The sequence below is a fragment of the Rhinopithecus bieti genome, unplaced genomic scaffold (assembly GCF_001698545.2).
Source record: "Rhinopithecus bieti isolate Rb0 unplaced genomic scaffold, ASM169854v2 scaffold_23276, whole genome shotgun sequence".
Lineage (NCBI taxonomy): Eukaryota > Metazoa > Chordata > Mammalia > Primates > Cercopithecidae > Rhinopithecus > Rhinopithecus bieti.
Window position 1 is genome coordinate 2,218,784 of NW_016810868.1, and position 12,787 is coordinate 2,231,570.

The 12,787-nt window shown below is 62.9% G+C and overlaps 1 protein-coding gene across 1 annotated transcript in view; it reads left to right on the forward strand.

Annotated features, from left to right (window-relative positions):
* Window positions 1–3,072: 3,072 nt before the first annotated feature.
* The window catches only part of NACC2 (NACC family member 2), a 50,769-nt gene continuing 41,054 nt past the window's right edge, over window positions 3,073–12,787 (forward strand). The window contains 3 exon segments of the mRNA XM_017893110.1: window positions 3,073–3,680; window positions 4,824–5,364; window positions 5,366–5,766. Coding sequence (XP_017748599.1) covers window positions 4,883–5,364; window positions 5,366–5,766 — 883 coding nt within the window. The 5' untranslated portion in view covers window positions 3,073–3,680; window positions 4,824–4,882.

The following is a 12,787-nucleotide window of genomic DNA, read 5'->3' on the forward strand; positions in this document are numbered from 1 at the left end:
TACCTGCTGGAGCCTGTGCTCCTGGGTACTAGATGCCAGGACCCAGGTGCCCTGGCCTGGCACCAACCTGGTAACCTTGTTCTTGTGTGAATCCTGCCAGGACGACACTCAGACAGGGGGGTCATTCTGAAGATGCTGCCCCAACCCCTGTGTGTGCGTCGGGCTGCAGTTCCAGTGAGCCCCTGTCCTCCCTGTGGGCTCCTCTCACCCACCGGCAGGTTGCTGGGCATGAGGCTCATCACGGTCGACAACCCCTAACCCCAGGGCAAGCCTGGCCTGAATCTCAGCCTTCCTCAAGTGAGGCTCTGCAGAGAAGAGACCTCCCGCCCCTCCCTGCCGCAGCTACCCGTGTTTTCTTATTCCTCAGGGAGGCTTATGGGCTCAGAGGAACCCAGCCTCCTCTGTGTGTGTCTGTGTGGGGTGGGGCACCCAAGGCTGGCACAGCTGCAGGGACTGGACTCGGGCCTTGGGTCATCTACACAGGTTTTTCAAAGTGGGTTCCGTTCTGATGAAGAGCGTTTTGAGAACAAGGGTCGTTGGTGCCACAATCCTGAGGATGGCCGGGGTAAACAAAGTTGGCGACCTCTGATTTTCTGCCTGGCTCTGCAGAACTTTCCATGAGTGAATGAGTGTGGTGAATCTCACCAAGGAGGGGAAACAATAGGAGGTATTGGCTTGGGAAGCAAAGTGGTGGGGAAACTGAGTCACCAGAGAATCTGCAAGGGAGGGTGGAGAGGCCCTGGTGTCTGAGGAGGGCTTGGCCCTGCCCTCCTCAGCAGACAGCCCTGCTCATGTCCCTGGGCCCACCTGGGCCCTCGGCCCCCTCCTCTCTGGCAGTAGGAGGGGCAGGCCCCCCCCCCTCCCGTGTGCTTTCCTGGCCCTGGGGGCGTGAGCCAAGCCTTTATTTTATTCTTTTCTCCTAAAGTTCAGCTTTGTTCTTGAGCCTTCCAAGAAAGCAACCTAAAACCAGCTCCTGTCCGGCTCTCAGCAGGCTGGGGCGTGGGGCTGCAGCCTCACTGGGCAGGTGGCCTGAGGACAAGCCAGCAAGAGCTCCAGTTGTCCTCGATCCCCAGGGACCACACGGCCCCATCACCTTCAGAGGGAATAATGGTCCCCTTCTCTGGGAGAGCTGGTCTGGCCCCCAGCCCTGGGGCTCCCGCTCCCGAGGTGTGGATGCAGGCCGAACTGGTCAGGGCGCTAAGACGCCCACCTGGATGCCCAGCTGAGAGCTGCTCTCCTGCCCAGGTCACAGCAGGTCGCAGGCATCACCGGCTTACTGTGTGTGAGGCTCCAGCTGCGGGCTTCACAAACATTGTTCCATTCACCCCCAGGAACCATCTGAGGGTAAATTATAACCCCAGTTCACAGCTCAGCATCTGAGGCTGCGGCGTCCTTACAGGAAGTGGCTGGTGCCCACGGGACCTAGGATTTCAACCTGGCCAACAGGCCAGGACCCTCTTGCTGCTGGAAGGGCCAGGCTGAGAGCCTACACTGTCCCTTGTTCTCTCTGTCAGGCCTGGTTGCTGCTGGCCTGCCCAGCCCAGGCTTTTGGGACCCCCAGGAGCTGGTGCACTGTGCTGGCCTCTGCCTGTCCCCTCTTTTGGTACAAGAGCCCCTGTATGATTCAGACATCCTTACTCCCGTCCTTGGGGTGAAGTTGCCCCAACAGAAACCATGGGCTCTCTGGGAGTCTCCTGGTGGTGGGCGCAGTGGGTCTGTGAAGGGAGCTGTTTAGGGGCCTCTGCCCTCGGTGCTGTGTTGCTGTGTTGCACAGGCCCCTCTCTTGCACCCCCCTGCCTGGGCTGTGTCCAGCATTCAGCCCTTGCCGAGCTTATGAGGGCACTTGGCAGACTTCCTGGAGGAGGCGGCAACTAAGTGGGGACCTGAGGGTGGAGGGTGTGGCAGGGAGGGTGACAGCTGGGCCCTGCGTCTCCTGGCCCTGGGGAACCCAGCTCTTCTGCGTGGCCAAGTGGGGACGTTTTTGTAAACGCCCCCATCCCCGTCTCCCTGAGTCGTCACCAGCCCCTTGTAGGAGGCAGAAAACACTAGGCACGAAGCCACCTCCACGGGCCTGTGCCGGCAGCTTCCCCGCACCTGGATCTCTTCCCGTCCCCATTCAGTGGCTTTTTGTCTGGTCTGGAGAAGCTGAGCCCACAGTGTGTGACTAGGGAGGAACCAGATGGCCCTCTCTCTGGTCTCCGGATGCCTCAGAGGGACGCCGGGAGTGAGGGGCAGGGCGGTGTCGCCTTGCCTCCCACCAGGCCTGTTCGGGCCTCCTCCGCATCCTGCTACCAGGGTTACAGTGGTGGAGGCAGCTGGCCAGGCAGGAGGGGGCTCACCTCAACGGCCTCGAGCCTGGACCCTTCTTTTGGGTGGAATGTTCTCTTCCTGGGGGTCACCGCTGGTGGCAGGGAAACTGAGGCTGCGTAATCCAGAGGTCGGCCTCAGGGCCCCACACAGCAAGGGTGGTGTGAGCCCAGGATGAAGTGCACATTCTCTGAGGCGCCCCGGGGCCACCACAAGTCCTGCACAGCAGCCCTTTGCCAGGAAAAGGCTCAATAACGGTCAGACGCTGTGGACCCCTTGGACAGGAGGTGCAGCTGATGACAACTGAGAAGTGGGTCCGCCAGGAGCCTGTGTGGCCGCAGCCGGAGTGTGCGGGAGGAGTGGGGCGGCCGCCTTGCCCTCTGCTGGGACCTCTCCGGCGGGGCTGCCCCTTCCGGCTCCTGGTTGCCCGGCCACAAAGTCGCTCTTTTCTTAAAGTGCCAGGAGGGCGCTGGGAGTGGGATGGGGAGGGGTGCTGGGGCTGGACTCCCGGGCCTGCCGCCTGGGCAGAGGACACAGCTCTGAGGCCGCCAGGACCTGGGGTGCTGCCTCGCCCACCCGCTGCCTGCCGTTTCTGTGCCTCTCTTCACCCTCTGCTGTACCTCCCCTCCCCTTCCCTGGCTCCCCTATCTGTCCTGACCTCCTCCCCCCCTCCCCCAGCGCCTCTGCCCATTCCCCGCCCGCGGTGGAGGAGTTCAGCTCTGCCAGCTCTGCAGACTGTTTGGAATAGTTTAAATGCTTTGACACTGGGGCTGTCCTGGAAGGCCGGGAGGCAGTTTACTGGGTAATTCATATGCAAAACTGCACCATAAATTTCCAGGCTGTCTCAGTTGCCGTGGCACCGGGAAGCATTTCTCCACTACTGTACAGTATTTCTGCCATCTTTGTTTGCATTGCAGTGAGTCATCAAAAGTCTGTCTCGTACCAGCACCCGGGGCCGCGCATTCCTCTGGCACCAACACTCCACTGTTTTTAAAGCCGGGGCTGGGAGCTGGCATTTACTTCGGCTCCCAAATCAAAGGCGGCTATTCATTCCCGAGCCGCCGGAACGTTCGTCTGCATCCGGCCCCTTCATTGAGATGCGGTGCGCTGCCCGGGAGGGCCGGCCTGGGTGCAGCTGAGCTGCGGCCGCGAGCCCAGCGCCCAGGCGCTCTGCCCTCCTCCTCCTCCTCCTCCTCCACCATCTCCTCCTCCTCCTCCTCCTCCTCCTCGCCGGCTCCCTGCGCCCTCCCCGCCCCAGGGCTCCCGCTCCGTTTGCTGCATTCGCGGAGCAGCTGGGCAGGCGGGCTGCGTGCGGGAAGCCTGTCCTGCCAGGCGGAGCGGGCAGTGCCGGCCGGCGGCCGCAGTGGCGGAAGGTAGGTCTTCCCGACCGGCCGGCAACTTCTCCGCAGCGGGGGCACTGCGGGCCGCCCCCGGCGCGCGTCCACCTGCCCTGCTCCAGGCGCGGTGGCTCCGCCCTCCTCCCGCCGCCCGGCGCCTCTGCGGCCGCCCGCACTTTCCTCCCGCGGGACACAGCGGCCTTTGTGCGGCCCTGCGGAGTTGGGCCGGCGCCTTCTGGGCCGCCCCCGCCCCCTCCGGAGTGCGCACCAGATAAACAGCGGCGCCCTCCCGAGCTCCCAGCCCCGGGGTCCGGGCAGCCCAGCGAGGGCTGGGACCCCTGTAGTCACCTGGGTTGGGGCTGGGCCGTCGGGAGCGAGGCGAGCGGGGTGGGGGGCGTCCGCGAGTGGGGTTGCGATAGGCTTCCCAACTCCTGCTCTGGCGGCGGCTCGGGAACCTGGGTCTGGTCCGAGCCGGGAGAACACCGGAGAACCGAGCGGGCGCGCCCAGGGTGGTCTCTCTGCTCGGGGGAGGAGTGGACGCGGCTTCAGCGGACTTCCCGGCGCCACCAGCCCCTCCCCACCTGCCCGGGAGGCTCAGGGGGACCAGGGGACGCTGGCCCGCCTTCCCCCCAGGGGCCCGCTGTGAGGCTGCTCAGAGGGAAGAGAGAGAAAGCAAACCGCAAACTGCACAGCTCCAAAGACCCCCTCCCTCCCTCTTTCCCCACGGCTCCAGCGCGGCCCCTCCCGGGAGCTCCCGTGCGGGCTGGAACTTTTTTGAGGGAAGGATAGTGGCTGCAGACCTGCCCAGAGGCACCCCCGTCTTCCCCGGCACCCCCCACCTCCGGTCCCGGGGCAGGCTCAGGCCTGCGCTCCTCCTCGCCTGCTGAGACCGAGTCGCTAAGAGCAGCCCCCTGGGAGTGGTGTGGCCGCACTCCTGCCGGGCAGCGCCCTGGGGGTCTGCAGCAGTGCTGGCCGGGCCCTCTCGCTCCTCTGCCAGGGCATCTGGGAGACCCCGGGTCCCTTCTCTGGAGTGTCCCAGCCGGGACGGGTGGGGGAGGGTGCGTGGGGAAGGCTCGCTCTTTGTAAGCCCGTGGCGGGAGGGGGTGGGTGTGGGAATGACCCCTTGAGCGGGGAGCCTTGGACCTGGAGGAACTGACCACGTGCCTCCTGCCCCCACAGATGAGCCCCGCTAGGGCCGCCCCGCGCTGAGAGCCCAGCCCCGCCGCTGCCCGCCCGCCATGTCTCAGATGCTGCACATCGAGATCCCCAACTTCGGGAACACAGTGCTGGGCTGCCTGAACGAGCAGCGCCTGCTGGGCCTCTACTGCGATGTGTCCATCGTGGTCAAGGGCCAGGCCTTCAAGGCCCACCGGGCGGTGCTGGCCGCCAGCAGCCTCTACTTCCGCGACCTGTTCAGCGGCAACAGCAAGAACGCCTTCGAGCTGCCCGGCTCGGTGCCGCCCGCCTGCTTCCAGCAGATCCTGTCCTTCTGCTACACGGGCAGGCTCACCATGACGGCCAGCGAGCAGCTCGTGGTCATGTACACGGCCGGCTTCCTGCAGATCCAGCACATCGTGGAGCGCGGCACCGACCTCATGTTCAAGGTGAGCTCGCCCCACTGCGACTCGCAGACCGCTGTGATCGAGGACGCCGGCTCCGAGCCCCAGAGCCCCTGCAACCAGCTGCAGCCGGCCGCCGCCGCCGCCGCCCCTACGTCGTGTCCCCTCGGTGCCCATCCCGTTGCTGACCCGCATAAAGCATGAAGCCATGGAGCTGCCGCCGGCCGGCCCAGGCCTGGCCCCCAAGCGTCCGCTGGAGACGGGGCCCCGGGACGGCGTGGCGGTGGCCACAGGGGCTGCGGTGGCGGCGGGCGCAGCCCCTCTCAAACTGCCCCGAGTCTCCTACTACGGGGTGCCCAGCCTGGCCACCCTCATCCCCGGCATCCAGCAGATGCCCTACCCCCAGGGGGAGCGGACCAGTCCGGGCGCCAGCAGCCTGCCCACCACCGACAGCCCCACCTCGTACCACAATGAGGAGGACGAGGAGGACGACGAGGCCTACGACACCATGGTGGAGGAGCAGTATGGCCAGATGTACATCAAGGCCTCTGGCAGCTATGCAGGTAATGCGCGACGGGGTGGAGCCCCACACCACCTGGCTGGGAAGCAGGGCATGCCTGGGACCAGGGTGGCTCAGGAGGCCGCTGGGCTGGAGGCTTGCGGGGCCACAGGGGAGCCCCCCACCAAGCCTGGAGGAGGTGGCAGAGCTCTGTTCACCAGGGAGTTCAGACTTGGTCCTGGATGAGACAGGAACTCCTGGGAGACTCTGCCAGCCTGTAGGAAGGGTCTTGTCTCCACTGGATAGATGAGGAAACTCAGGCGTCTGTGGCCCAGGGTCCTGCCCGAGAGCTCACATTCCCCATCTGTGAAGGGCCTGGAGCCACAAGGTGTCCAGGAGGACCCGCCTACTTCCCCTTTAACCTCACCCAGCGAGGTCCAGAGGCTCCCCTGAACTCAGCCCCTTTGCCACCACCTCTCCAGGCCCCGCAGCAGGGACGGGCCAGTAAGTGCCCGCTGCACTGAGCTGAGTGAGTGGTTGTTCTCCCTCCTCTCTCTTCCTTTCTTTCAAGAAGGGCTGCTCCCCCTTCCTGGGACCCGCAAACCCAGGTTGCCCTAATTTGAGATTCCTGGGTTACAGCCTCTGGAGACTGTTCAGGCTTTGCTGGGCAGAGTCCCACAGTTGGTGCCCAGAATCGGGTGTCCCCGCAACCTGACTGTGTGTCTGGGCTGGCCGCCTGGCTGGTCTGCATGCAGGGCCTGTATGCAGCGGCCTGGGCCTGGGTGTGGGCGCATAGTGCCAGCAGCGGGCAGGTGATGGGCCCCGAGGGGCAGCATGGGGACTCTCCACCCCACCACACCTATCCTCATGCCCTGATTGGACTCCCTCCTGCCCTTCCCCTCCTGCAATGCTGGTTGGGGGCAGAGGGGGCCAGGACCACCCACCAGCTCAGACTCCTAGGTCAGCTGGGTCCCTGTGCAGCATGTGCCACCACAGCCAGAACAGCGAGGTAGCCTCTGCTTTGGCCAACCTGGCTCCCTCTCCACCTGCAGGAGAAACCACTGCTTTGGCAGCAGGTGCTCTGGGCTCTGTGGTATCTTCCTGAGAACTCTGCACTTTATTTAAATGTATATTGCTGTGTTTGCATGAATCCTACAGAATGCCAGCTCACAGGCCATCTAGATCTGGACTTCACAGCTTTTGTTTTCGTTTAGTGGTAGGGGGTAGGGCTGGATTTTTCCTGAGACCAGGAGTTGTGCTAGCTACTGAATTGGCCCTTCCCGAGGGCAGAGCACACTGGGCTCCGGCTTGCCACAGAGGCCGTACAGGATGTCAGTGCTTGTGGACCCAGCTGGCTGAGGCCTCCGGGGAGTCCGCCCCGTGTGTACTATCCCGTTGTGCCTGCTGACAGCGGCCCTGGGGAAGGCAGGGGACCAGCCAGAGGCTGCTGGGGAAGGCTCCCAAGGCCCACCCAGGGGCCCTGTTGGGAAGGGGCTCTGTCCATGGGCTCCGGTCCCAGGGCAGAACCCCAGACAGGCTGAGCACCCCTGCAGTCCCTGAGGACTTCCCCTAATGATGGCAGCCAGACAGTGCCCTGCCGACAGGTCAGGAAGCTGCACTATGGAGATGGAAATAGACCCAACGTGTCCAAACATCTTCCCAGGGTCCTCCCTGCACAGCTCCCTGCTGCTCCAGTGTGACCTTGGGCCTGGGTGTGTTTGGGGTAATGGAAAGCAGGGCTGGGTGTCAGGTTTGCTGGGAGCACAGTGAAGCCTCGTGACTTGTCCCATGCATCTGCCCCTGGGTGCTGGGTCAGCCTTAAGCCCTCACATCACCTGGACTTCGTGAGCTAGAAGCCCTCAAGCCCACCTGCCTTGACGGGTTTTCGGGAAGCAGGCAGGACAGCAGCCAGGAAGCGGCTCTGTGGAGTCCCGGATGTGTGTTGGGTGGGAACAGGAGGCAGCCGCTCTGGCAAGTCCTTCCCTCCAACTCCCCTGTACTCAGACCAGACGAGGTACAGAGTCCTGCTGGGGCGGAGGGGCGGGGATGCCCCCAAGGCCATGTTTCCTGCAGGGCCTTGTCCGGGCCGCAGGTGCTGCGAGGCAGTCTCTGCCTTTGCACGGGTGTCGCTGACGCCAGCGTGGTGGAAAGTGGGCGGCTGGGAGGCCAGGCCTGCTCCCGCCCACCTACCATACAGTTTGGCTCTGGATGCCACAGTCTGGGTTTCTTGTCGTGGTTTTTCTGTTCGGCAAGCCCATAAGTGGGACAGAGAAAGGGGGTGTGTGATTTCTTGGTTAAAATCTAGGTTACTGGCTGTGACGTTGCTGGCGTCGCTGGGTGTGCTGGGTTGGCGGTGCCACGGGGGGAGCAGGTAGAGGGAGGGGCCGTCCCCTGACCCAGAGCTGCCCCTGGGTGTTGGCTTCCTGTGCCCCGTGCTCTCCGTGGCCTGGGCTCGTCCGGGGAACGTCCTTACACCCATGTAGGAGGCTGGCTGCTGCCCTCGCCAGGCCGTGCAGAAATGGAGTCGGGCAGCTGTGTCTGGGCTCGTAGGACCAGCGTGTTCTAAGGTCCCTGTGGGCTGAGCTCCTCCTCTCTGGCCTCAGTCTCCCTACTTGTCGAGTGAGAGGCGGGCTGAGTGATTGCTGAGGGTCCCGGAGCTGCATCTCGGCATGTGGTAATGCGTGTGCCTGTTCCACCGTCTCTCGCGTTAAGAACCATGGACAGCTTGTCCTGTAGGGCTGTTCTCTTGTTTTTGAAATAAGTCAAAATATTACAGATAAAGTTAGTTGCTTTTCAACCCCGGGGCAGCCCCCGTCCCATGGTCTATGTGGCCTCACGGCGAGGGTCTCCACGTGACGTCAGTCTCGTGCCTCTCCTCCCTCCAGGTCCCATGTCGCCACCTGTCAGAAGGAGCCGCCACGTTTGATTTATCCAGGGCCTTATCAAAGGACATTTAGGTTGTTTTCAATTTGTTGCAGTCAGGAGTGAAGCTGCTGAGAAGGCTCTGTGTTGGGTGTGTGAGGTTGATGGGGCCGAGTCCAGGCCCTCCACACCCAGCGAGGCAGGCCCCATCGGGTGGACTCTGGCTCGGGACATTCAATGCTTCCCACCCAGCAGCCCTCATCTCTGCAGCAGTCACTTCATGGCACCCTCCTGGGCCTTAAGCCATCACCCCTGCGGCGGGAAGGGACCTTCCTCCGGGCCCTGTGGCCGGCAGCGATGGGAGACCCCGGAGCCAGATGAGCTGGGGGTGGGGTGCACCCAGGGGTGAAAGAAAAACATCGTATCCACCAGAAGGGAAACGCCCAGTGCAGTTCCCCTCTGGCTGATGGGGAAACCTCCCGGGGAGTGAAGCACAGGCGTCCCTGCCTCGCCTCATCAGGGGCCCTGCATCTGAGCTAGAGACTGCGAAATGCCTGCCTCTGCCTCTGCCTCCCCTGCACCCGCATCCTTACCCCCCCACCACAGGGACGAGTTAGGGGCCAGCCCCTGGAGAGAGCAGGAGGTGGGCCGGCCAGAGGGAGCCCGAGCCTCAGGACTTGGTCGTGCTGTGGCCTGAGCAGCAGGCCCTTTCCTCTTCAGGCCCCCTTCCTCGCCTACCCGCGTTCATTCCCCCAGAGGGTGTGGCTGCGTTCCTGCTGGCTCTCAGGGCTCGGGGGCACCTGAACGTCTAGCAGTGACTCCAGGAGCCAGGGACTTCCCTGGGCAAGGCAGCAGGCCTGGTGGGCAGTGCCAGCTGCGGCTGGGCTTGGGGTGGGGGCTCCCCAGCTGTACTCAGGGGTCTGTTCCTGTGGTCTCCTTGGTGCATCTGGATCCACAGGTCCCTGCAGCGCAGCCGAGATGGGCATGGCTGCTGCTTTCACCCCAGGACAGAGGACGGCACGGGGCCCTGACGGTTATTTCATCATGGTGAGGGTGGCTGTTGTCACCCAAGCTGAGGACAGGCACCTGTGGCGTGGCAGGCCACTGAGGTCCAGGGGCAGGGAAATGGAGCTCGCAGAGGGCACGACAGGCACCTGTGGCGTGGCAGGCCGCTGAGGTCCAGGGACAGGGAAATGGAGCTCGCAGAGGGCACGACAGGCACCTGTGGCGTGGCAGGCCGCTGAGGTCCAGGGACAGGGAAATGGAGCTCGCAGAGGGCACGACAGGCACCTGTGGCGTGGCAGGCCGCTGAGGTCCAGGGACAGGGAAATGGAGCTCGCAGAGGGCACGACAGGCACCTGTGGCGTGGCAGGCCGCTGAGGTCCAGGGACAGGGAAATGGAGCTCGCAGAGGGCACGACAGGCACCTGTGGCGTGGCAGGCCGCTGAGGTCCAGGGACAGGGAAATGGAGCTCGCAGAGGGCACGACAGGCACCTGTGGCGTGGCAGGCCGCTGAGGTCCAGGGACAGGGAAATGGAGCTCGCAGAGGGCACGACAGGCACCTGTGGCGTGGCAGGTCGCTGAGGTCCAGGGACAGGGAAATGGAGCTCGCAGAGGGCACGACAGGCACCTGTGGCGTGGGCAGGCCGCTGAGGTCCAGGGACAGGGAAATGGAGCTTGCAGAGGGCACGACAGGCACCTGTGGCGTGGCAGGCCGCTGAGGGCACAGCGAGGGAAGGGGTGGTGCCATGCTGGGGCTCCTCTCCTGTCTTCTGAAGGGGAGGGGGGCTGCCCGGACCTGCACCCGCACCCCCTCCTGTGCCTGACGGGGCTCCCCTGGCCGTCCTTTTCACGCCCTCAGCAGTGGCTTCGGGCGGGCAGATGTTTAATTGCAGCTGACAGATGTCACTCTGTGTGGCTGGTGGAGACAGAGCCACGCCTGGGTATGGACACCAGCCACACACTTCCACGGTAACCCTTTCCCAGCAGGGGACAGCTCTGGCCACAGGGCCTGTGTGTCCAGGACAGGAACCCTTTCTGGGGAGGGGCCAGCTCTGGCTGCAGGGCCTGTGGGCCTGTGAGCGGGTGGTCCTGTGCATTTCCCCTTCCCTTCTGCCCCCCCACCCCCACCTCTCTGGGGTCCACCCAGTGTGCCCTGTGTGCCTCTCTGCGGGGCATGAAGGTCAGGCACCCATCCGTAAGGTCAGTACCCACTTCCATGGGGCGGCCTGAACTCAGGCGAAACAGGCAGAGTTGGAACTGCTCAGGCTCTGGGCGACCCTCCCGTCCAGCCTCAGCCCAGCTGCCCACATCCTGGACCCTGGACAGATGCTACTGGGCGTGGGTCCTGGCACACAGCAGCACATCTGTCCTGGCGTCCTGGCTCTGCTCATCAGGAGAGGTCTGCTCCAGGCCCCACCCTTTTCAGGGTGACCTGCAAGGTCAGCGCTGACCCCATCCAGCCCTTGGCTGAACACCTAGGTTTGGGTAGGCTGCTCCCATTCCTGGGCCACAGAACCCAGGTGGCCAGGGCTGCTGGCTATGGTGGTCTCCGTTGCAGCCACCCACCCCCCACCATCGCCCATCCGGAAGGCACTCCTGCCTGGTCGGGGGGCAGATCTGTGTGTCCGAGGCTGCTCCCACCAGCAGCTCAAAATTCAGGACTGTTGTTTGGGGTTCCCAGAGAGAAGCGAGAAGAGGGGCTGGACTTGGGGTTGCCAGGTGTGCAAATCGCACCGTCCTCCCCCCACTGCTGCCTCGTGGCCTGGGAAGGGGGCGTCCACACTGTTAGAGCCTCCCCCCTGCCCCCCACCGCCACCCAGGGAGCAGAGGGTGCCTTCATCTCTGGCCTGGATAGGATGGGGCCCAAAAGGAAGCCCCAAGCAGAGGTGGGCAGACCCAGGAGTGCTGTTGGCTGCAGGGGTTGGAGGGGGAAGGGTTCCTTTTGCTTTAAAGGGCCAACACCCCTGCAACTCAAGCCTTCCGAGGAGCTGAGACCACAGTTGTGTGCCGCTATGCCCAGCTAATTTTGTAATTATTTATAGAGACAAGGTCTCGCTATTTTATCCAGGTTGGTCTCAAACTCCTGGGCTCAAGCAGTCTTCATGCCTCAGCCTCCCAAAGTGCTGGGGTTACAGGTGGGAACCACCGCACTGGACCGTGTGGCAGCTTTCATCAGCATCCTGTACATGTGGCTCATCTGTGGTGTGGCCCGTCTAGGCCACTGTTCTCTCCTCTCCACCTTTTTTCCTTGTTAAAGTGTTTGTATTGGCCGTGCACGGTGGCTAACCCCTGTAATCCTAGCACTTTGGGAGGCTGAGCTGGGCGGATCTCTTAAGGTCAGGAATTCAAGAGCAGCCTGGCCAACGTGGCGAAACCCCGTCTCTACTAAAAATACAAAAATTAGCAGGGTGTGGCGCTGCACGCCTGTAGTCCAGCTACTCTGGAGGCTGAGGCAGGAGAATCACTTGAACCAGGAGGCAGAGGCTGCATTGAGCTGAGATTTCGCCACTGCACTCCAACCTGGGCGACAGAGCGAGACCCTGTCCCCAACCAGAAAACAAAAACCAGAAGTATTTGTATCCTGTATAAAGTGTGCCGTCAGTGAGTTCAGCGTACGATCAAGGGCGATGTTGCAATCAAGACACAGAATAGTTTCCTCTTGTGGAGGGTTACCCTGGGGTTCTTTGCATGGGATCGTCCACCCCACCCTGGCCCCACGGGACCACCACCCTGCTGCCTCCTGCTGCCCATTTGCTTCTCATAGGATCCTTGTGCATGGAACCGTGCAGCGGTAGATCCTGTATATTTCCGTGTGTCATGGTTTCTGTTCGTCGTGCGGTTGAATGCATGATGCCAAGGGGCTGCGTGAGGCTGCACTCCCACCAGCAGCTGGTGAGAACGGCAGGCGCCCCACGCCCTTACAGCAGCCGGTGTTCTCTGTCAGCCTGAACGTTTCAGCCCTTCCTAGTGGGTGAAATATCAATGACATCCCTTGTCGTTTTGATTTGCATTTCCCTGATGGTCAATAATGCTGAGCATGTTTTACAGGTTGAATAAGCCATACTTTATAACTTTTATTGTGACGTGTGTCTTCAGATCTTTTGTCCATTTTTTAAACATTGAATTTTAAGGCCGGGCGCGGTGGCTCAAGCCTGTAATCCCAGCACTTTGGGAGGCCGAGACGGGTGGATCAGGAGGTCAGGAGATCGAGACCATCCTGG